Raw genomic sequence first — 23736 nt, forward strand, 5'->3', positions numbered from 1 at the left:
TCGCTCGGCGCGGCTCCGCTCGCCTCGGCCGCCGCCCGGGCCTTGCCGGAGCGGAGCGGCGCCGGGCACCGGCTCGGCGCGGGCCTCGGCCGCCCGCAAGGTCGCCGCACTCACCCGACTTGTTGCTAGTGGCGGCAGCGGGGCGGCGTTTTCAGCAGAGCCGTAAATCAGCCCGCGGGGCGGGGCGGGCGGGGCGAGGATGCGGAGCGGGGAGCGGCGGGGACGCGGGGATGCGGAGCGGGGAGCGGCGGGGATGCGGAGGGGCGGGGATGCCCGGCGGGGGGTGCTGCGGGCGGGCGTCGGTGGGTGGGTGGGTGTCAGCAGCCCACGGGGGCGCGATCCCGGGGCCGGAGTCGCTCCCCTCGCCGGAGCGACCTCCTCCGGACCCGCCTGCCGTGAGCACCTGGCCGGGGGCGTTCGCGGGGCTTTGCGGGGTCCTGTCAGCACAGCAAAGCAGTGAGTGAGCTGCGCGGGGTGTGCTAGGGTGATGCTGAAGGACAACGCAATATAAAGCACCTAAGCATCAAGACAGGACTGGCACATGCAAATAAGTATAATCTGGCTTTGGCTTTCAGGGGTATTCGGGGCTTTCTGGATATTTAATAGCCACTAAGTTTTGTAGGGTTTTTAGTTTGTTCACTTAGGGGTTTTTTTAATATGACCCCAATTTAGCAATTTAGTCTCAGTATTTAGAGAGGGGAAACAGTAATTGCAGTACTCCCATTTGGAGTATGACAAATGCATGTCATAGACACATAGAACGGTTTGGGTTGACCTTCAAAGGCCTTCTAGTCCAATCCTCCTGCAATAAGCAGAAATATCTTCAACTAGATCAGGTTGCTCAGAGCCCTGTCCAATGTGACCTTGAATGTTTCCAAGGATGGGGCATCCACAACATCTCTTGAAACCTGTCCCAGTGTTTCACTGCTCTAGTTGCACAAAATTTCTTCCTTAGATCTAGTCTAAATCTATTCTGGGTCTAAACCCATGTGATTGATGTTAGAGAACCCTGCCAATAAGCCCTCTGAATAGGGAGATGTGCTTCTTAACATTTTTTATGCCACAGATGAGTGTCTATTTTATAAATTTTTGGAAACATGAGCAAGGCTGATTGTAGAGTAGCAGCCTTTTTGAGGTAGCAGTGAAATATTGCTCTTCCTAAACCTAGTCCTTGAGGCCATACTGGTAATATGCTGCAGATTTTTTTTTTTTATTACTGTGGGAGTACTGCAGTAAAGTTTAATTCTGTACTATTATGTCTGTTCCTTGAGCACAATATACAGGCAGAGTCTTAAACACTGAGAAATCTGAGCACATTGATAGATACCTTTGATGTGATTAAGACATTCCCAGTAAATTATTCACCAGATGGTACATCAAAGGAAGTTACTCAAATTGCTTTTCAGAGCTTCAGCTAATCTCTGAAGTGTGTGGGCTACCATCCAGGCTGCAGCATTTTGCATGAGTTGGTTGTCCTTTATTACCTTGCCTAAATGTGGTGATTTGCCCTTCTCTTGTCATCAAGCAGTACCAAAGCCTAGAAAGGAGGTCAGGAGGGAATAGCTTTGAACAATGTTTGCTGCCAGACTTGGGACTCCTCATTTTTTCTTTGTAGGAGGCCAACACTCACAGGATATAACCATATTTTGTTTCCCACTTTCTTGGCTGTTGCCCTCTACTGTCCAATCTGTCTCTGTTGTGCCCATTGCCTTCCTAGCTCCTCCATGTCACAGGTACTCGGTGCTGATGCTCCATGGTGCAAAAGAATACTCTACAAGATGGTGAGCTCAGCATGATGGGATGCTACCTGAAGCTTCATCCACATTTAGAAGAGGTGACACCCACCTGCCCTCTGCAGCTGACAGTAATAAAAAGGAACATGGTCTTAAGGCACAGAAAATGTTGATGACTTTGAAGGAGCCCATTGTTCTGCAGCCTAAGCTACATGGTTTTGGCCCATTAGATCTGAAATCAGGCAACCATTTAGCCCCAGAAATTCTTCTTTCAAGATTTCTCAGGGTTTACTTGCGCTCCAGGTATTTGTTTTGCTGGATTGGGATCCCGCTCCTCATGTCTTCAGTTTTCAATTCCTGATGCTGCCATTTAGATGTCCAGTTCAGTCATTCTCTCAACATTTGGATAGGAACAGACTCCCTTTAATACACAGTAACTGTGCAGAGAATGTGCATCAGCCATTAAATGTCTGAGCTTTATCCTCTCTGATTTAAATCTGGAGTGGGTAGAATCTACCCCTATCACTTAGACAAAGCCCAAATTGACACAGTCATGATGTAGGACTGTGAAATTCTGCCAACTGCTGGGGAGGCATTATCCTGTTTATTTGTATACATCACTCTCTTTCAAGATCTTTTTAAACACTTTGCAGTATAATTTCCAGAAGGATAAAAGTTATTTAAATGAAAACAGCATGTACCAACCTGTTTGGTGCTGCAAGGGAGGTGGAATATTAAAAGTATTCAGCCTTTTTTCAGGTTGTAGTCTGCAGCTGTTTTACAGGGTCCCATCTGACCTTAAAATAGGTTAAAGCTTCCTTAAAGCTGATGATTCCACTTTACTGAAGGTAGACAGAAAAAGGAATATTATAAAACTGGTTTTCTTTTTACAAGTTACTGTACTTGTTTATCTTATGATGTTTTATTTTTCTTATTCTAAATGAGGAACATAGGTGAGCCAGTTTTGTTTTCACTTGCCCTTCAATGCTGACATGTTTGTGGGAGCCTTTTTTATGTGGTGTAGAACTGGATTCACTGTGATGACTTTGGCTACATTCAGCAGCCTCTGATTTCCTTGTTTGTGTGCTGGTTTGCTTTGAAAAGGTGTGTCAGAAATTTTTGTCTCTCCTCTTCACACCCACGCTCCCCACACAGGTCTTCATTGCATGATCTAGCCCGTTTATAGGAGACATGAATTTGCATGGAATTACTTTTGGGGAAGTTTGCCTGAACTATATATGGTTCCATAAAAACCCACAGCTGCACATCCGTTGCCACTGCATACAGATGGGATTGGGAGTTTGGCTCAGTCCCCTCATTCTGTAAAGCTGTGCCCGAAATAGGTGTGCCTATTCAGCTCACTTAATTTGTATGCTGGGAATGCTGTGTTTTTCTCAGTGCTTGAGTGTGAACTACAGATGCACACAACTTGAGCAGCTGAAACTTACCTGCACTTAATACTTGCTGTCTTCCTGTTTATTGAGAGGAAGTAAGAAGTGACTAGTAAAATCTAAGGAAAGACCTTAGAAACTTGAAAGAAGTATTTGAGTGATTCATGTGGCAGTGGTGCCTTAGATGAGGATTCATATTACCTTTACATGCAGATATATTCAGGAATCATCAAAGATACAACAATGTTCATTTTGCTGCCACTGGCACTCATACCCACGCAGTAGGAAGGAGGCTTTTGCATTTTAGCATACTGATTGAATGGCACTGCTTGCAGGGAGAGTGAACAGGAGGGAGGAGAACATGAATGTATGTGTTGAGTTTGTGACTCTTGGTGCTGGTTAGTTGTTGCCTTCTCCTCCTTTTGAGGGGCACTCCAATCTGAATCAGTCTTCCATCTTTTGAAATCATACGTGAAGTCAAGTCTGTGTTTTCAAATGAGTTGCCACAGCATCAAGAGAGGCACCAAGCTGCAAGACTGCCCTTGGTCCTGCAGCAGCTTATCCTGTCTGGTTTGCAGTCAGCTTCCAGCCTTCCTTCAGGCTCTCCAAACTCATTATTGTCCTGATAGGAAACCCCTGGCTGGAGCTGACTCTGGAAAGTTGTTGATCTTTCCTCTTCTCTACCCATACTGTTGCATGCTCTTATGGGAAAATAGAGACTAAAGGGTTCTCTTATGGGTTGATTTGCACCATTTAGTCCATACATGGTGAGAGTTTTCAGATGTTAAATGGCTGTGAGCATATTTTCCCAGAGACAGGAGAAGATGGGCTGTGGGGAGGAGTGTCAGCAGGAGATATGGCTGCAACTTCAGCCATTTTGATTTTCCTTCCAAAAAAGTGACTTCAGTTAGTTAGGAGGATAAAGAAAATATAACTATCAGCTCTTGAGAGGAAAAGCTGGGGGGATTTACCTTCCAGCCAAGTGACTCTTTACTGTGCTTATTTTGAAAGGGAAGAAGAACATACTGAGTTTCCAGTGCCTCTTCTTCAGAGGTCAGAAGTCTAAACTCTGAGTTGTAACATTAATGAAAATAAACTGGAGCCTTTTAACAAAGCCATTTAACTCCTGCTCCTCATGTGAGCAGCCACAGTGTAGCAACACCTCCGTCTACAGCCCTGGGACTGTCAGGATGAGGATTCCGTAGCTTTAAGATCAAAATACATTGCAGATGGTAATCTATGATTGAAGCTAAGATATTTCTGGGGGGAGCACTTTCTAACATGGCTGATAGTAAAGCCCAAGTAATGGAAGAGAAGAATCCAGAGCTCATCCCGTTTCAGTTTTAGTTTATTTGGAAACGTTGCTTGTTCCCATGTTCTGGCCAGGTAATGCTATCACATAATCCAAAATGGATTTGGGGTCAACCAGAAGGGACAGCACAAGCAAAGAAGTTTCCACACAACATCTGGCCATATAAACAAATCAATGGCACAAAGCTCACAGTTCTTCCATCACTGGTCTTTCTGCAAATTAAAATATCAATATGAATGATGATAGGTTTTTGCAAAATCATGTGCCCACTGAAGTTTCAATTAGCAGAACAATGGCCGAGTGCTTGTTGGAATGAAGCATTGGAAAGACAGAACCTCGGAAGGTATTTATGGCCCTTTCAACTCAAATTCAATTTCATTTCAAATTACAATTCAATTTCAAATGTCCTTTAGGCATTTTCTGTATTCAGATAAGAATTTTTAAATCATGAAGAAATTACCATTACATTTCCTATGTAGTATCCATACTAATATAACTTGGAATTATTTAATTTTCTTAAGTAAAATCCCAAATTCATGTCAGTTCTTATAGCCAGGGACTTAGGTGCCACTGAGAATTTGCTATGTTGCTTCTGGTTCCTGCTGGCATGGGCTGCTTGGTATTTGCTGTCACATATCAACAATCTTAACTTAATATGATTTTTAAGGACCACTACATTTGGGCCACTTACCTACATATGATAATGCAATAACTCAGAAGGAACACAAAGGAAGAGTATACTGAAAAATATCCAAACTGTGAAGCATACAGTACACAGCAGTTCTTTCAAAAGGAGGAAAACCAAAACAGGAGGAAGGGAATAAAATGTCAGTTTGGGCAATAAAAGGTATTTTATTCTCTGTTTACTATTACACAATGGTAATAAATTCAAACCAACAGGGAAACCTTAGCTTGGATTCAGAAGAATACTGACAAAACTTAGTAGAATGCTACAAACTTTTCTGTAGCTTGAGTGTAGTAATTTCTATTCCCTGAGAAAATTTGGCTCTTCAGCTTTTCACATTGATGCCATATATTAAATGATTCCATATCTTAAATTCCCTTCTGCTCAGGGTACCTGCATCCCAAGTATCACACAGGGACACAGAAGACAGTTCAGACTTGTGTCTTTAATGTCATCTGAAAGTATATTGATTTTATTGGGTGCTTAGGGACAATTCTATTCCTTCACACTCTTTCCTTTTTTTTCTGATATTCATGTGAGCACTTTGATGTTTGCATTGTAAAGGTCTGGGGGATCAGCTATTGCTGTCCTGGGAGAATGACTGAGGCTGGAGGCTTCTGCTGGGTAGGACTCTGAATGGGGGGGATGAATGAGGCTTTCTAAGTTACTGGAGAGGGGCTCACTTAAGCCAACAGCCTTTCTATATGATAAAGAGAAGACACAATCTACAGGAAAGGGACAAACTTAGAAGAAAAGTACAGAGCACTCATCAGTTCCTACATGGCAGTGAGATGAAAGAGCCTGGTTTTCTCCAGTGTTTTAGCTTTGCTGCTAACATGCAGTTTTCAGATTGCAGCCAAGCAATGCTCAAACTGGGAAGGAAAAATGATATTTTTCTGCACAGGATGCACAGCTCTTCCGGAGTCCTTTGCCTCTTCTGCAGCAGATTGCATGTGACAAGGACAGATATCTGTTAGATGGGGTGAAAATCACCTGAGCATGAAAGCAAGGCAATTGTTTGTCTCTTGGTGCAGCCCTGCTCTTCTCTAAATGGTACTCACTATGGAAGTGTTAGGCAGTGTCTTGCTGCAGAAATGGGCCTCTATTTACATCAGGTATTTTGTGCCAAATGGTCTGTGTTAAAGCAATGTCTTGTGTAGTGCAAGCTGAGGTGAGTTTGTTCTTCGAGGGACTATTTAAATTCTGTTGTTTTAATGAATGCTACCCTTTGCAGTTGCTAAATCTGCAGTGTTCAGAGCAAGGCGCTGGACTGTCTTTAATACAATTTTGAAGGCCCTGCCTGTGAGCATGCAAGAAGGTTCTGTCAAATAGTTTTATGCACAAAGGAGCTTCTTCTCAAAAGAAGGCTCTGAAGTCAATGACATGTTCTTATTCACAGGAGCTAAAAAGTGCAGTGAACTAAAGATATGTATGCAGGTAGCAAACAAATAAACAAGCTGTGCTCTAGAAAATGTAACAGATACATATCCTTGGAAAAATTGGATAAATAAAAGGCACAGTCCTTGGGAAATACTGTGCTCCTGCTACTGCCACATGTACAGTGAAACATAGATATATTTACAATTTGAAAGATAGGTAAGAGTCAATATGTAAAAAATTCCTGAAAACAGAGGTTTTCACATCCACATCTATCTCTCAGGCAGTAGGTCTTGAAGGCTGTGTAACCAGACACTTCTTGCTCCATCTGAGGCTGGGAACTGAAAGAACATGTGTTCACCAAAGAAGAAAAATGTACTGGGCCATGGTGTTTTCTATCTTTTCCTCAATTTTTTTTGCCCCCAGATGGCTGCTAACTTTATATAATTTGCAGCCAAGGATCCTCCCACAAAGAGCAGGAACAGAGCCCAAACAGATCTCATCCAAATGGGGCTTGGTTCTGTCTCCGTACTGATTCATGCCTATGCTAAACTCAGGTGAGCCTTCCCAGCATGCAAAATTCCCCAAGCAGTTTCTCTCCAAGGCTTTAATGAAAGCTTCAGTGCTACGTGTGATTAGAGTCTCTTTGAAACATTTTATCCCAACTCAGGCTATTTGGTTAGATCACTAAATTTAGTTTAGAAATGCTCAGAGGTGAAACCATTAGTAAGTAACAAGAGAATGATTCATTCCTTACAAAAATCTGATGCCTCAGAGGCATAGCCTGGAGAAGTTGTTTGCCATGGATGACTTTCTAGCCAGCTATTGAGATGACTGCCAGTAAAGTACACTTGGTGGCATATAATGGATTGTAGGAAGAGTAAGAGATGGTGCTGAAGGCAATCTCACCCCTGAGGAGTTGCAGCTGTACTAATTACCAAGGATTAGGAACAGGCCTGCCTTTAATAGGCCACAGCTGTGTCCAATTAAGGCTTACCTTTAATAGGGCACAGCTGTGTCCAATAAGGATGGGTGTTAGAGAAGGGTGAGTTAGCTGCTCTAGAGGGGAGTTGGAGAATGTGCTGGGAAGAGGAAGGGTCAGGTGGTTGTGTAAGGGACAGTAGGGGTGAGTATTTCCCATGAGGGACAGTAAGGGTCAGGCAGTTGAGCAAGGGACAGCAGGGGTGAGTATTTCCCATGAGGGACAGTAAGGGTCAGGTGGTCATGCAGAAGAAGGACAAAAGGAGTCAGCGTTGTGAGGAGCTGCCCACGAGGACTCCCAGAGAAGGTATGAAGGTTTTACAGTAAGGTAACAATCCATTATGGTGCCAAAGATGTATGAAACTTATTACGTCGAAAATTGTCTAAGAAGTTCTCCACCAACCTAGCAATGTCATGTCTTAAGATAATTTGAAAGGAATGCCTAAAAAATTGTGTGACTAAGGTGGTAATGAGAAAAACCTGTTGAGATTAGTAATGTGTGTACTGCCTGCATGAAAGCTGCCAGTGAAGTTCTGGGTGCTTCAGTGCCTGGTGGTGCCAAGTGGCTGTTTAAATCCATTCAGCAAGAGTGTGTTCTTGTCTGTGTAGCCACGTGTGTGTGTGAAAGAGCCTGTCCCTCACAGAAGTGTGAGAGAGATGGACTTAGGGAGAGAGACTTTAGGCAAAGGGCAGATGAGGAGCAACAGTTCACTTGCATCTTTCAAAGCTCCCTCCTGGAGCTTCTGCTAAAGATGGAAGTTAATACACTTCTGCTGTATGGCAGAGTAGGGGTATTTTCAAAAAAATAAGACTTTGTTGTGATTGTCCACACTATGAACTAAACTAAGAAAAAAGGGTCTTCCTTTTAGGTAGTGGCTTGCTTTTGCTGGTGTTTTCTCTCACAAAACATAATGCCTTGTCCATGTAAGCAGATAAGGCATTATATTATACATACCTATATAATGCAGAGATTGTTTATGGACAGGGAAGACATTCCTGAACAGAGAAGGAATAAAAGAGAGAAGAGATTTTAACTTGTTGGTTAAAACAGACTTAGTGAACAAACACTGTTAGCAAAAAAGTATTTGGGGATTATCTTGAACAGGTGTCCCTCTGTACCAGATTTGGATCCCTCTGGATCTGCATTCACTTCTTAAAGAACCTGTTATAAAATGCACTTGCTGTTTGTTGGTTTTTCTTTAAACATCCTGATTGCTTTTTGATGACACTGTACAAACACACAGTTAGAATCAAGTGCTAGAAATAGCTTCCTAGAACTCAAATTGATTTTTTAGATAAGAAAGTAAACATGTGCATGTGTGCAAGTCATGCATGCATCCAGGCAGAACTAGTTATTTTTATTCTTCTAGATGAAATTGTCTGTAAAAACATGAGGTGCTATTTATTGTTACCATAATTTTAATTTAAAATTCTAACAGTGACATGAAGTGTTGTCTCAGCTCATTTAACAGGCTGTGAAATGGTTAGAGGGATGATAGAAATGTCTGACAAACCAACCTCAGGTAAAATGTAGCTACTCATATTTGCTACTCAACCCCTGATTTTCCATAATGATGAGTAAAAATGGGTCATCTTGTTAGGCAAAAAATATTATTAGCAAGAAGTGTTTCCATCTCACATTGAGGAGAACACATACATAGCCCAGTTTCATCCCCTCCCCATGGTTTGACTTTGAGGGGAGCTGGAGTAGGGGAAAAAAATTAGCTGGGCTGGTTTCCTTCAGTGCAGCTGAGGTAAGCTTGAAGAGAGGGTGTGCTGCCCATCAGCTCAGCCATGGAGTGTTCTTTGCAGCAAACTTCTGCCCCTGGATCCTTCTGCACCTTGGAATGATATCCCAGTCCCTCCTACATGTGGATGGACAATTGCCACCCAGCACCCCAGTGATTCCACAAAAAAGCATCACCTGTATAAAAGATGTGGTCTGGCTCTGGGCTGACATCCCTGCTGGGGTGCCAGTATTGGCTGTGATGTGACAAGTACTTCTTGTTGCATTATGGCTCTTCTGAGGTTTCAAGGAGGCAAGTTATTCCACAGTGGTATTGCACTCTGAGGGCCAGAGGAGGTGACTGGATTTAGGGAGAAGTGGGGTGGAGGCACAGCAACTAGGGATGCTGAGAATAGAAACATTATCTGGCAGTTCTAAAAACTTCAATCCTTTTATTCCTATGGATGTATTTTTTTAATCTAAGCCCTTGAGTGGATGAACTGTTCAATATTTATTCAGTATCTATTTCTGTAAGAAACAGGACATAATTTGCAAGCCAGATTTTCCTTAAGGACCAGAGGCTTAAAACCTCTGATAGAAATTTCCAGCTAGAAATCGTTATTATGTTGCACATATCAATAAATATATTGAAAGTAATAAGACTTTTTTTCTGTTCTATTTTCATAAAATAATATTTACGTTAATATTTCTTGCTTTGGCTCACTCTTTCTTGGCCTGATCTGCGTGACAAATGCCCATTTATGCAGCTGGAACCCAACTCAGGGCAGAAAAATGCAGAAAAACTGCAGCTTTGTGGCAAGGCAGGAAAAACTAAGTAGCTGCAGATGGTTGTAGCCCCAAGTGTGACTGGGAAAATTACTGAGAAAAACCAATCTTATATGAATGAGAAACATTTCTTATGGTAAAGTGAGAGTTTGCAGGAAGTACAGATCCCTGTCCGTGCTCCTTTGAATATCCTCCCTGAGACTGGATCCAAACAATCCAAATAGTGTGTGAAATGCAAAGTTAATTTATGCTGGGCTACTGTGCCTCAGTTATTGTGCCAGCTGTCACCTCAAGATGTGCAGTGGTAAGGGTGAGTCACTATTTACTTCTGCTGCAGTGCAGGGGGAACTGGAGTGCAGGTGGCTGCACAGAGGGCAGCTGAAGTTGCTTGGTCTCAGAGCACATTGCTTTGCTGCTTTTCTCTCCCTGGATACCTATCTTCCAGTACTTGGAAAAATCAGACCAAACTACAAACTCACTTCAGATGGAGATTGTTTCCAAGTATTGTGTTCTGCAGAGACATTCTGCATTGTTTGGGAAAAACAGGGTCCATCTGTAAATACTTGGCCTGCATCTACCTTCAGGAAAAGAAAAGAAAGCCAGTCCCAAGAGCTATCTGGAGAATTGCTCCTTTTACCTGGGTGGCTGCTATCAGAAGTGGGTTTACACCTGCTCTCACAGCAATAGGTGGAATCCTCTGTCTCTCAAAAGGAAGATGATTTTCTGGCATTATTTTCTCATGTAGGAATTTACTGTTAGATTTTTTTATATTCTCAGTGCATGTAATCACCTTTTCAGGTTCAAAGTGGCAATCCATTAAATGATCCTGTGATTTCTCCCTTGTCTCTGCAAGATCAATTGAGAAAAATCCTAACAGGCCTAACCTGGAACCAGCACACAGAGTGCCCAGTTAGATTGTCCCATGACACAAACTGAATTCACCAGCACACTGCCTAGCAAACATTTGATGCAGCTGCCTCAGATGGGTATTTTATACACCAAATGCTACCTGCAGTAAATACCCAAGAAATCAAACCAGGACTCTGTAACCAACAGAGGAATCCTGGTAAAAGGCATGGTAAGGAAGTGTAGAATCTCCAGGATACCCTCCTTGTATGGAATCTCCCCATAATATGGAGCCAAAAGGACCTCTCTGGGTTTAAGCAGCAGTGTTATTTTTGTGTCACCGTTTCTGTGTGTATAAATGTCCCTCTATAAGCAATGGAGTCAAGCAGCCAATTTTGATCACCTTTGATTTTGAAAGGAATTAAAGATGACCTCATTCTTTCAACTGCTGTAAAGATAAAAAGTGGAATAGAAAAGACAGACCATGTAGATTTCTAAACTTAGGGAAAGGCTGCAAAATTTGTGCCTTGTTAGATCCTGTGTGTCCACATTGTCTTCTCAGCTGCAGAAAGGCTTCTAGTGAAGCTCTCAGCCACCTCGGAGGAGCCTTGTCCAACAGGATACTTCTGATGGGCTTGAATCTCTGCCTGTGTGGGAACAACATGTGAATTGGCTTCAAAACCAATGTCCCTGGTCTCCCAAGCAGAATACATGTGACTGGTGTACCTTGGTTAGTCACTCATCCACTGTCCTGGGTCTGGGCAACTTTAGGATTTAGAGGATGATCAAATTGCAGTTTTAAGTCATGCAATGTTTAGTTTGATTGTTTTCAGGTTTGATCTCAGGAACTGTTTTCTGAATTAATATGAGGATGGATTTTATTTAACTTACTATTTCTGTTATAAAATGTATTTTGAGTACATTTATCTCTCATGGTGATTCAAAAAGACTACATTAATTTAATCTAAAGGCATTTCAATATAGGATTGACATCAGAAATACTGAGAGGAGTCAGTTTCTGGCCTCTGGGTAAAGGAAAAATAATTCCTTGAACATTCTCAACCTTTACAGTTTCTTTTAGAAATTCTACAGGAACATGAAATGATCAACAAAATAGTTTATTGAAGCACCTTGGTATCAATGTTTAGTTGATGGCATCATACAGAATGTGATCCTGGTGCCATTGGGAGCATTATAGCAGTTGGAGGAGAGCTGCAGAATGTTTAAAAAAAAACTTGAGCAGAAGATGAAGAAGCTCTCAGGATAAAATTAATCTGAGAACACCTGAAATAGCAAGAGTTTATTCTCAGCTGTTCTGGCTGCTCTGTCTAATTATGGCAGGAAGATAAGGGTGATACATCCTAGCTGGCTTGGGCACCTGCATGGTAGAGGATGACATCTTCAACAACTGGGTCCATGACTACCTTAGAGAGGGAACCTATTTCACACTGCTCAGCTAAGAAAGAGCCTATAAAGTTTTCTCTTACCATAACTTTCAACATGATAGGGTTAAGCTTTAGCTCATTGTCAGACAGGTGATTAATTTTCATCTCAACCAATCAAAACTGAGCCTGAAGTGCATTACAATAAGGTAGTTACCCATATTTTTGTTTTGTAGGACTCCATGTTGCCTTTCTGCCCAGCTAAGAGATGGAGAGACTTTCAACTGACCTCAGCAGGCTGAAATGAAGAAATGAGTCACTGAGCTCCAGTAAGTGGCCAGGTAAACACCCTAAACTCCAGTCCCTGCCCATTCCACCCATCTATAGTGGTCACACACCATGGCAATCAAAGCCAGTGGCAATCAATGGGAACAGTTTGCTCTTCAGTTTAAATAAGTAGTCAGTTATAAAAAGCCTTTGCAATTCTTTCCCACGTGTCCAGTACAAATCTTCATAGATTTCTATTTAGGATAAATCTGAAGAGGAATTGAATGCATTTCTACTGGCACACTCTGAATTCAAGGAGTAGGTGTAGCAAGCTGTGGGAACTAAGAAATTAAGAAAAATACTGCAGTGCTGTCAAGAGTAGGTGTAGACATTTTGTACCTGCTAAACCAAAATGATGGGCCTAACATTTAAAATAATATGCTGATCTAACACTTGAGCAGAACAGTGATTTAGATAGACAATGATCTTTTCTCTGCTATCCAGTTTCCCTAATACTAGAAGGAAGCCAAATGCTTTGCAATGCAAATCAAATGCCAAATAAAAGGATGGTGTGATTCATCTGAAAAAAATGTTTCACTTAAGAAACCCCAGAAGGCAGGATATAGATCCTCTGTTTAATTCACCCTACCTCTTTCTGACTTCTCTGCACTAGCAGCAGTGACTGTGCAGGATTTTCCTTGTTTTGTAGGTTGTGCCTTTGGGTTTCTCTGCCATTCACTGGAGGTTTGTCTGGTGAAAAAAACATGATTACAATGCTTCCCTTTTTTGTTGCTGTCTGCTGCATTTACACTTCAGTTAGGGAGCAAGCAGAGTAGTTAGTTACTAGTTGAATCCCAAATCTCTGGATAATCTAGATGGTATAAAGCCTTCTTCTTTTCAAGTTAGTTTATGTGCTGTAACAGCAGCAGAACAGCTTTGTTGGAGCTAGACATTGTGTGGAAAGAACATCTCACCTCATTCTAAACCTGTAGAAATGCCTTTTAAAGCCTCAGTCTCATGTTCCTTTAAAAGCTAATACTAGAAGTGTGGTGAAATGTTTAATTTTTTAATTAAGCATGAATTAGATCTACTGAATTATGAGGCCTGATTTTTATATTGAAAAAACCTAACATCTCTAGAAAGTGAATGCAATGGAGGACCAAAACAGAAACAGGTGCAAGAATGTGAGAAGCCAGACTTTGCAGAACATGTTCCTAATGTAGTGGAAAATTGCACATTTGAACCAGCTGAAGAGCAGGTATGCACTGAGCTTGAGAGGACACCACTCATGTTGCTTAGGGCTGAGTCCTACACATTTAACTGCCACTGGTTTAAGGGCTCCAGCTCAAGTCAGTGTCTGTAGGAGCATGTAAGGGCTGCAGGCACGGGCTCTTTATGCTACTAGCAGTCACATTTTGGGACTTTATTAAGACTCAGATTTGCTGAACAGACTGTACTGTAAAACCAAGCTAATTAGCATCTAAAATTCTTGGACAACTGCCACAGATTCCTGGGAGCTGTCTACACCACTAGCAAAATGGTTTTAGAGTTGCTGATTGCCTGAAATAATTTGGGGCATAACTTGTCCTTTTGCAGTGATTTTGATTGTTTCCATGTAGTCATCCTGGCTTTAGACAAACCCTGCAGGTGTGTACCTGAGAGCTGTTCTCTAGGGTCTTGGAGGCAGAGATTGAACCAGTGGGTTTGTTCTAGAGTCTAACCCAAACTGCTTGGGATGATGCTGGATAGGAAGTGTGTCTGTGTCTTTTTCACAGGTTGTTTCAATTTTCTGTGTTAGGGCACTATTTGGTGAGTTGGTGAAGGGATGAGTTACAGTAATTAATTCCTTATTTGTTTATCTCTGTGGTAAGGTTATAATTTCCATCTGCTCCCACAGTTTACATCAAACTCATCAAAGAGTTTCAGCCATTCAATCAAGGCTTTATGGATCAACTTGGGTCAAGCAGTGATTCAGTGATAATATGGTTCAGTCAACCTGAGACTTTCACCTGTTTGACTCAATTCCACTCCATGACATCTTATTGTTTCTAGTTTACTTCTGTAGCCTAGAATGCCCCGTAGATTTTTGAGGCTCAAATCCCATCCCTGAGTGATTCAGGAGAGGCCAGACCCCACTTTAAGAGACATGCCATACTGTAAAGCAAAAGGGCACTGATCTGTTATCTCATGTTCTCCCCTCATTTGGTGGATTGCTTTTGCTGTATCCAAAATCCTGAACTCTGCAGCAGAGACAGGAGCCCAGGGCTTATCCTGGGTGCATGAAGCACCAGGATTGGGTGGAGACTTCTCTTTAAACCTCCCTTAAGCTCACTCTTAGCTATACTGGCTGTCCATATGCAGCTCTAAGTATCATACCTTGATTAAGCAAAAGCCTTTTGGCTCCGTGATGGGATTTCTCCTCTGAATGAACTGGACAAAGACTTTTTGGAAAAGTCACAGCACCTAAAGATATATAACCTGGGGTGGTGTAACGAAGCAGAGCAATGCAGACTCCCCAGGCAGGTGCAAGAGAGCCCTTCATTGCAAAAACCAGGCCTTTTAAAGCAGTTAGCCCTTTATCGGTTACATTCTAATTAAGCGCAACAAATGTAACCAACAACCATAAACCACAATATGAACACATAATGGTTATATAATTTGTTTTTCTGCCTCTAATTCAGCTGAGTCACTTTCCCATAGTCTTTTTCTGTTCAGCTGAAGTAACAGGCCTGAGCCATGATTTTACAAGGGTAACAAGGCCCTTCCTTATTTTGTAAGGTTTTGCCTATATGCAACAGGGTAGGGCTTCCCAGTTGTGGCAGGTGCCCTGCCAGTGGTATGTAGACGATTTCACGATGGCATGAAGGTATTTAATGAATATTTTAATGCCTCTCCTTGCCCTAAGAAACATGGCCCAAGATGGAGACAGGAACTCCAGAACAGCTGCCTCTGCCATCTCTGCCTCCAGGTGAAATGAGCACTCTGGAGTGAAGCAGAGCTCCCTGTCCCCTGCCTTGCCCCAAGGAATACATAGTTTTGGTCCAGAAGTTCATGATTTTCCTCTAAGGCTAGCCCACTGTGTTTGTGCCCCAGTTGTAAATGTCAGGGGTCCAGCTGAACTGCTGACCACCTACTGCTTCCCAATGAAGCAGTAAGGCTTTTAAAATTTTCCCTTCCTAACTGCATTTTCTTATATTTTAAATAAGCATATGTTAGCCTGGAGACTTCTGTCTTCTGTAGAAAGCTGTTAGCAACACTGTATATCTCACTCATTCCAGCACATTTTACTTCCCACAAATGTTGACAACCCTGTGCAAAGCAATGAGGATCTGTGCTTCTGACCATCACCTGTCAAGGAGGAATTCAGAGAGGAAAGCCAAGAAATCAGGGATGAGGAATGGATGGGAGACACTATTTGGCTCATTTGTCTCATCTGCTGAAGACAAACAGAGCTGCAAAACTGGCAGCAGAAGAGAGATGTTACTCCCATTCCTCTCCAGTCAATCTAGTGAATAATTAATGCACTTTTACTCAGTATATAACAGTATACTTTTAGCAACACGTGCTACTAGTGCAGCTATTGAAGTACTATCATATTAAAGATGCATAATTAGATGAACTGCAGGAACCCAAGAACAGGGTTAAAAATACATGGCATGCTTTGGGGCAGCAGTGGTTGCTGCCGTGAGCAGCACCCTAAGGGCACTCATCAGAAAGAGGCGGCACCAGCCTGTTTTAGGAAAGTAAATTAAAAGGGAAGGAAGAAACCAAGGCATATATAGGCACTGTATATAGGCATTGTACATATATAGGCAATGTCCTGGCCTTTATTTCTGGCACTGGCTGTTGTGGCTAAACACGAGGGGGTTATCGCTGCAGTCGGCAGCCCTGCAGCTTTCCCAGCGAGCCCGGCCGGCCGCTGTGCCGCGGGGCGCTGCTGGGCCCGGGGGCGGGGCGGCCGCGGCCGTTGTGGGGCGGGAGGTTTGAACGGCGGCGCCGCCGAGGAGGACGAGGATGATGAGGCGGCAGCAGCCCGGCGGGCCGGGCGCCGCGGGGCCGGTGAGTGCCGGGGCCGCCAGGGCAGGGCAGACCCGACCCGGGCCACACTCTCGGGTGCCGCGGGGGCGGTGTGGCGGGCGGTGCCCGGGGGGCGGGAGCTGCGCTGTCTCCGAGCTCGGGTCTGTGGGGGCCGCGGGCTGCCCGCGCCCCGTGGGAGCTGAGGGGGCTCGCCTGAGGGGGGACGCGGCAGAGCGGCTGCTCTGGGCCGGGCCGAGCTGGGCCCCCCGCTCACCCTCCTCTCTGCAGGCTCTCGGAGCTGCTTCCTTGCACCTCTTTAATCTTCCTTGGTTTTCCGATTCACGAGGGGTTTTCTTACACTTCGAGTTGCTTAAAAACCCGAATAACTTGAGCTCGGGAGTGTCTGTGAATCTGTGGTTTTCAATTGCAGCAAATGCTCTTTCTCTGTTTTTTAGACAAAACAAATGTTTGTTTTGTCTACCTGCAAAATGCCCAAGCTGGTGTCTTGACTGTATTGCCCCTGTTTTAGGAGAGTACCCACTGCCTGGCTACTTGCTTACTTTAAAAAGATATACTATACTTACGGGGTTTAGACTTGTAGGGTTTAGATGTAAACCACTGTGGCAGTAAATCAGAAGTGTACCTTGGAATAAGAATCTGAAAGCCTGTGATGAAGTTACTAATTAAATGAAGTAAAATTTCTACCTTCAGCAGCATCCGTATAATTTTTTTCAGCTGTTGGTATTTTTGTTTGTTTTGTGACTTTTTAATACTAGACATTTCTTATACTGAGTATACTTATGTGGGGAATACAAAGACACTTTTTAGAAGCGTTGCTGAGGCAGCTCCTGAGTGTGGGGCTGAAAATCCCGCAGCTGTGAATGCTCTGGTCTGGGTTGTGCTGCCGTTGGGGGGGAAGGATGGCCCTCACAAGGGAACGGTGTGCTAGTAGACAGCATGTGGACATACAGTGCTGTGTCATTCCTCCGAGTCCAGATGGTGTGCCTGTAGTTTTAGACAGAATGAGGGGGGAAAAAAAGCTGACCCATCTCTTTTGGTAGGCACAAAGAACTTTATACATTCCCAAATCAGGCTGCTAAATCCTTCATTCAGATGAGATTTACATAGTGTGGTTATTTAAGCTATCTTATCTATCTATCCAACAGCCACCTACTGCTAGTCCAGAATATTTTATGTGAACCTGGCTGAGATGTAGTGTGGACTGAATGCATTGTGCAGTTCTTGAAAGCCAGTATGGGTACATGCAGATGCCCCAAATAGCAATGTTTATTTCCTCACTGTAGTTCTGTAACAGGTGATAGATGTGGAGAGGAGCCAGGGCAGTGCTGAGGCCTGCTGTCTTGGGAATTATTATGGGGAAGTAGGATCTCATTCTTTGGAGCTTTGTAGCAGCTGATTTATTAGTTTAGGTTCAGAGAATAAGTAATTATTTCTTAGGGACAGGTGTGGGCCTTGCTTAGGTTTTCATAGCCGTGTAAAATTTGACTCAGAAGAAAAGAAGATGGATGAAAGCTATTTACTGCTCTCCTCTTTTTTTTTTTTTTTTGGTTTTCTTTTCTGGGATGAGTCCTAAGAAAAAGTGTGAATAAAGATGCAGGTGCTGAGAATGCAGAGATGTTGTTGCCCTGCTTTATCTCCTTCTGGCTGTGATTGAAACTTTAAAAAGCAAACCTGTGAGGGTTAAAAATGGGATAGTCTGTGGTGCCATACGGGGTCCCAGGCTTTCATATAGCAGCTGTAGAGAGTACCAGCAGAACTTCTCTATCTCTGATGTGAGCTTTGGGAGCCATTTACCACCAACCAACCATGAACTTGTTAATTCCAGAGGTAGTGGAGGCACTCTTGTTTAGTAATGGGAAAGCGTTGCTCTTCACCGGCCTGCAAAGTATTTGCAATGCAACCCTGCAATACCATGACAACATTCTGTTACTCACTCTGTTCTTCACGTGTCAGAAATAAATACTCGGGTTGGCCAGGGACAGCCACAACACGAGGTCATGTCTGTCAGCCATCAGTGGCATCTAGTGGCCTTTGGGAGACAGCACTCTGTGGTCCTTCACCTTCATTATTTCCTGGCCTGCTGTAGATTGACCTTTTTGAAGTTGCAAGTGAGGAATAATGCAGATTTATAATTTTTTTCTGTGAAAGTAGCAGGAAAAAGTTGACTTCTCAGCAGTTTTTGTAAAACCTTAAAAACCCCCATTCCTTCAAAATACAGTGATGGTGAATTCCAGTGACTTGCCAGCCATGTTTAGTTTACTTCATAGTTTCAATGAAAAGTGTGCCTGACATGATGCCTGCATAGTCTTGAAGCCACCACAGCTGTTTTCAGTTCAGGGCCTGATGCAGTTGAGTATTGGGATCAGTCTCCTTTTTTTTTTTCCCTTTTGCTGTTACCTGAATTTCATATCAACCATAACTGAAAAAAACAGATTCTCTTTACTTTTTTAAAGACAGTCGAAGAAGTGGTGAGATTGAATTTCTGATTTAAAATATTTCAGACATTTTCTTCAGTTTAAAATTTATTTTAGTAGAGGTCACTGTTAAAAGTGAGTTGTTAATTTATAGGCTTTGTTCAGTTAACCCTCTCTAGGACCATATGTTATTATTCTATGAATGACACATGGAGGCACATAAAATTTTAGTAACTTTCAGATGGTACAGTGAGTTAATCTTGGATTGGAATTTGCATGTATAATGGATATAGTAAATCTGTTTTGTCCCATGTTTTACTCATTTATTCCTGAAGAGAGAACCACCATTCTGCATTCAGTAACCATTGCAATTGCTGTGCATAATTAAAACCTAGAGTTCTCTATCCCAGCTGCAGAGGATGTAAAAAATTGAGAGCACTCTTAGTCAATTTTTAGCTAATCCTTTGGGTTTTTTTGCATCTCTAGGACTGTGACACCCAAGAGAAGATGAACTTTGAGCTCCGCATGCGGGAGGGGATCTGCAGGCTGCTGGCAGTGAGCACGCAGCGGGAGCAGCTCCTGCGCGCTGTGAAGAACCTGCTGGTGTGCAACGCTCGCATCCGGGCCTACAGGGCACAGCTGCAGGCCCCGGGGCAGCAGCAGTGAGTAACAGCTCAAATTCCCAGCAGGCACTCACTCACAGTCTGTCTAGGAATGTGGATTGAAATCCTTCCTTATCTCCTAAACATAAATTACTTCTGCCTTAAAGCATTATGTTATGAAATAATTCCATTATCTTCTCTTTGCTTTAGAAAATGAAATACAAGTCATATTTTCCTGGGTAGATTTTAGTTTTGACATTAATTTAGTATCAAGTAACACAAATGGACATATTTTCTTGATTGTTGTTAGCATACAAAAAGGTGGCTAGCCAAGTCAAAACAAAGCTATCCAAGACAGAACACAGCTATTTGTATTTTTCATGCTTTCTATGGTTATCAAGGGTCCTTTAATAACGGCCCCATCACGGTTAATTGGTACCCTCTGCTGGCCGCTTATGCTAACTACAGCGAAGTGATAAATGTAACGCTCAATGGGAAGAAAAGTAGCTGAAAATATTCTCACTTTATAACTCCTGATGAAGCTAAAGTATGTGTGTTTTATTTGAATGATGTTACAAAATTTTGGTCTAAATGGAGTTTATTTGGGGTGCAATGCTGAGAATCGTGGTGCAGAGACACTGTTGCTCTCAGGTTAGTAATTTATTGGAATATTATATTGCAGTTTAGTGTAAATACGAACTCTGTGAGTACATGCTTGGCTCCAGTTCATTGTGTCTGTAGGAGCAGTTCCACTACTTTTCAGTCTGAGAAATGTTCCCTTATAGGAGAAATATGTTGGAGGAAAGAGCAGTGTTTTCTGTCCACTATTCTGAAGCTGCTTTTGAAAACTGGCATATGATACATGTGGTATTCTGTAATTACTGCATTTGTATTGCTTTTTCTAATAACATAATGAGTTTTTCAGTGACTTATCTTTTATATATGTTTTTAGTGATGGAATAATATCAAGTGTGTCTATGTGCTGATTTACTCAACTCCTTGTGTTTGTCAGTGAGCACAGAATGGTGGTGGCACATGTCCAGACCAGGCAGGGACACTGGACATGTATCTGAACAGTTGCATGGTGTGCTTGCTGTGTGACTGCCATGCATTGCTTGGGTTTCTGTCTTCAGGACTATTGAGATGCCCGTGGAGGTCATTAGAGGAGATGCATGCTATAGAGTTATTTCTTTATCATTTAAATTATATCTTTGGTATTTGATAGTCCATTTGGAGCTCTTTTTCTTTTGGTATTTGCTTCAGACTGGAATTTGTTTAAGGCTTAATTATTGCAGAGAGAAAATTCTAGGATTTGTCATCTGTGAGTTCTGATGATATTCTAACTGCCTCTGGAAGTCATGATGCTGCTAGCAGCTAGAAATTTTCATTTTATTAATAGAGGAGGAGGCAATTCTTTAAACAATAACAGAACCAATAAATTAAGTTGCATCCTCATTGACACATACAGAAGGCAAAAATTGATAATGTATTAGATCCTGTTGCAGCTGGAAAAGACAAGGAAGATGTGTGTGTGACTTTACTTCAGAGTAAAGTCTTCTAAGGAATTTTAAAAAATGGTGGTGTACCTTCCTCCCAGATTATGCTTAAGAAATTAATGACTCATATCTTAAACCAGAGATACCAAAATTAACTTTAAAGAAAAGCATTTGAAATGAGCTTTAATATGAAAATCCTGACACTTCTTAATGTTTAAAGGGTTGAGTTTTAGATATCTAAATGCACAGATCTAAATATCTTTTTTCTTTTCTTCTTTCTGGAGGTCTTCAGAAAATGGGACAAAAGACCGGACGGCATGCAGAGCAAGGGTTGCTATATCAGGTAAGAGGCCGGGGAGTCACTTAATTACAGAAGCTAATTAGCTGGACAGTGTCTTCTAATACAAACTATACAGAAAAGATGGTATTTTTCAAGTGTGTATGTGGTTCAGAGGTATCAATCCTCTAATGCCACAAGGGGACTTGTGCTTAAGTTACACATGGGCTGTTGAAGGTCCTACCCTCTATTTCCATTTTACTCACAGGGCATTGCACAGAGGAAAATACTTCTTTGCTGTTTGCCACTAAACACTGAATGCATTTCAAAGCTAAACTAGTGTGAGTGAGCTGAAAACTTTGTTTCTCCCCACAGCAGCAGACTTTGAAGTGATAGTACAGGGATGTCTAACAAATTAAGAGCAGAATCATAACTAGTATGCAAATGTTATTTAGGCAATGCATTACTACAGCAAAGGTGTAGTGCTATGGCTTCAATGCAGGCTAGTAACAACATTGAACAGCCATTCCTCATGGGCTGTTTTCTAGCCTCTTCTCAAACTTCAGCACTGTGGATTGATTGGTTTGTTTGCCTGTGACAGTAGTGGATGTTACTACATTCAGCAGTCCTGTGGCTGTTCTGCCAGCTTTGCTGACACACCTGTTTGTGCTCCCTGACCTGCTGCATTAAGAACAAAATAGTGTAGAACAGCTCACTGCTGAAACTGTTTCAGTTAATTCTGCATATTTTGGTAGATCTTTAAGCAAGGTAACTCCTAGTAGGAGAAGAGTGATGAGCACATGGTTCAATAATGTTTTTGCCAGCACAGCTGTTTGCAGAATGTGTATCTGTCTTTCCTCCTTATGGCAGTTGGATGAAAGCATCTGTTTGCCTGTCTGTGCTGTGGTTGCACCTTTCTTCAAATGTGGAGAGCTATCTGCACTGAAGACTTTAGGGTCATATAATACACTTCTGCTTTCTATCTTTAGAAAATCAGAATGTTTTAAGAACTCTGTTTTCTTAAAACAGAGTATGGAAAACTTGCTTAGGATATGAAAGATCTAGCTAGTTTCTTTGAATAAGACCATAGTGGGTGAAATACACCACTTTGTATTTGGTGCTGTCTGTTAATGATTCTGCACTGTTACCAACACAGGGGCTCTCAAAACTGAAGGTTCTGCCTCAGAAGTGTGGCAGAGATCAGGGAGAAGGGGAGGAAGCCCAAACTGCCTCTCTGTGCAGCCCAGCCTGGGGGTGCTGGACGCTGCCATGCCTCCCCCTATTCACATACTGGTGTCAGGAAGCCTGGCCAGGTCCAGTTTACAGCAGGGAAGCCTAAATGTTGTTCTTGGCCTCTGCTGGTTTATTCTTTCTGTAGGTCACCTCCTGATTTTCTACCCTCAGCAATCCATCCACTTATAAATTTATTAGTGTGTCACATAGTTAGTGCATGCCAGATGATGGCTACCAAAAAAGTAGGGCAGTCGTGACCAAGTGCAGAAGTTTGGGAAGAGCTGTGCAGGACTGCTGGGGAATATGCTCCTACAGAAAGCAGCTATGTCAGGTACTGTGTGGGAAGTGCATTCCTTAATCCACAGCTTTTCACACTTCTATCATTTTTACTTATCCCCCATATTTTTGAATAAATTATGTCATTTATGTTATTGTACCAATTGATTTTTTTTGTCAGAAGACAATACATCAAATGTTGATGAAAAAGCATGATCATAATTTAAAGTAATTTTATAAAGGGATCATTGGGTTTAAATTTGATTAATTGTAGTATTTGAATGTATCCAGTTTGCATCCACACAGATTTACAGCTAATGGTAACTGAAATTAAGGTGTGTGAAAATTGATCTTTGTTTTTGATAAATGACAGCTCCTTCAGTCCAAGAATGAATTGAAAACTGATTTACAAGTATCATGTTAAACTTGTTCCAGGATTGATTGTCTATACCCTGATGATTTTCTGACCAAGGTGTAAATTTTTCAGCCAGCCATATATTGAAAGTGGCACACAGAAGTAATCCTTAATCTAGTGCTCTAATTGCTAACAAGGGCATTAAAATTGTCATTCAGAGTTTGCTATGATTGAAGATAGAGGAAGCTTTTGTTTGTAACTGTTTTCACACATGAATGTAGATTTGAGACCTTTGTATTTTAGGAAAGAAATGTTCTGTGCTTTGTCTCTGACAAAGATGAATATATATATCTTTTAAAAGTTTGAGAGACTTCTGTACTGATTTTAATGAAACTACTTCTCTTTGTGTAAAACCCCCTATTTTTAGAAATGCTTGCTATGCAAATGCATCTTTAGAAGTGAAAGGCAGTTTCAGATCATGGTGATGTATTGATTTTTAGGAAGTTAGAAGTCTAAAGCTGTATGCTGGTAGTTCACTTGAAAGTTTTTTCGTTTTCGT

At 42.2% G+C, this 23736-nt stretch overlaps 1 protein-coding gene across 16 annotated transcripts in view; it reads left to right on the plus strand.

Annotated features, from left to right (window-relative positions):
- The window catches only part of RTKN2 (rhotekin 2), a 63329-nt gene that overhangs the window by 819 nt on the left and 38774 nt on the right, over positions 1-23736 (plus strand). For 3 of the 16 annotated variants that reach the window (XM_074544596.1, XM_074544595.1, XM_074544593.1), the window contains exons 1-3: positions 16420-16545; positions 19425-19600; positions 21321-21379. In XM_074544596.1, the coding sequence (XP_074400697.1) occupies positions 16501-16545; positions 19425-19600; positions 21321-21379 (280 nt within the window). In that variant the 5' untranslated portion in view covers positions 16420-16500. The other 13 variants (XM_005488062.4, XM_074544587.1, XM_014267751.3 and 10 more) reach the window with 11 other exon arrangements.

The sequence above is a fragment of the Zonotrichia albicollis genome, chromosome 7 (assembly GCF_047830755.1).
Source record: "Zonotrichia albicollis isolate bZonAlb1 chromosome 7, bZonAlb1.hap1, whole genome shotgun sequence".
Classification (NCBI taxonomy): Eukaryota; Metazoa; Chordata; class Aves; order Passeriformes; family Passerellidae; genus Zonotrichia; species Zonotrichia albicollis.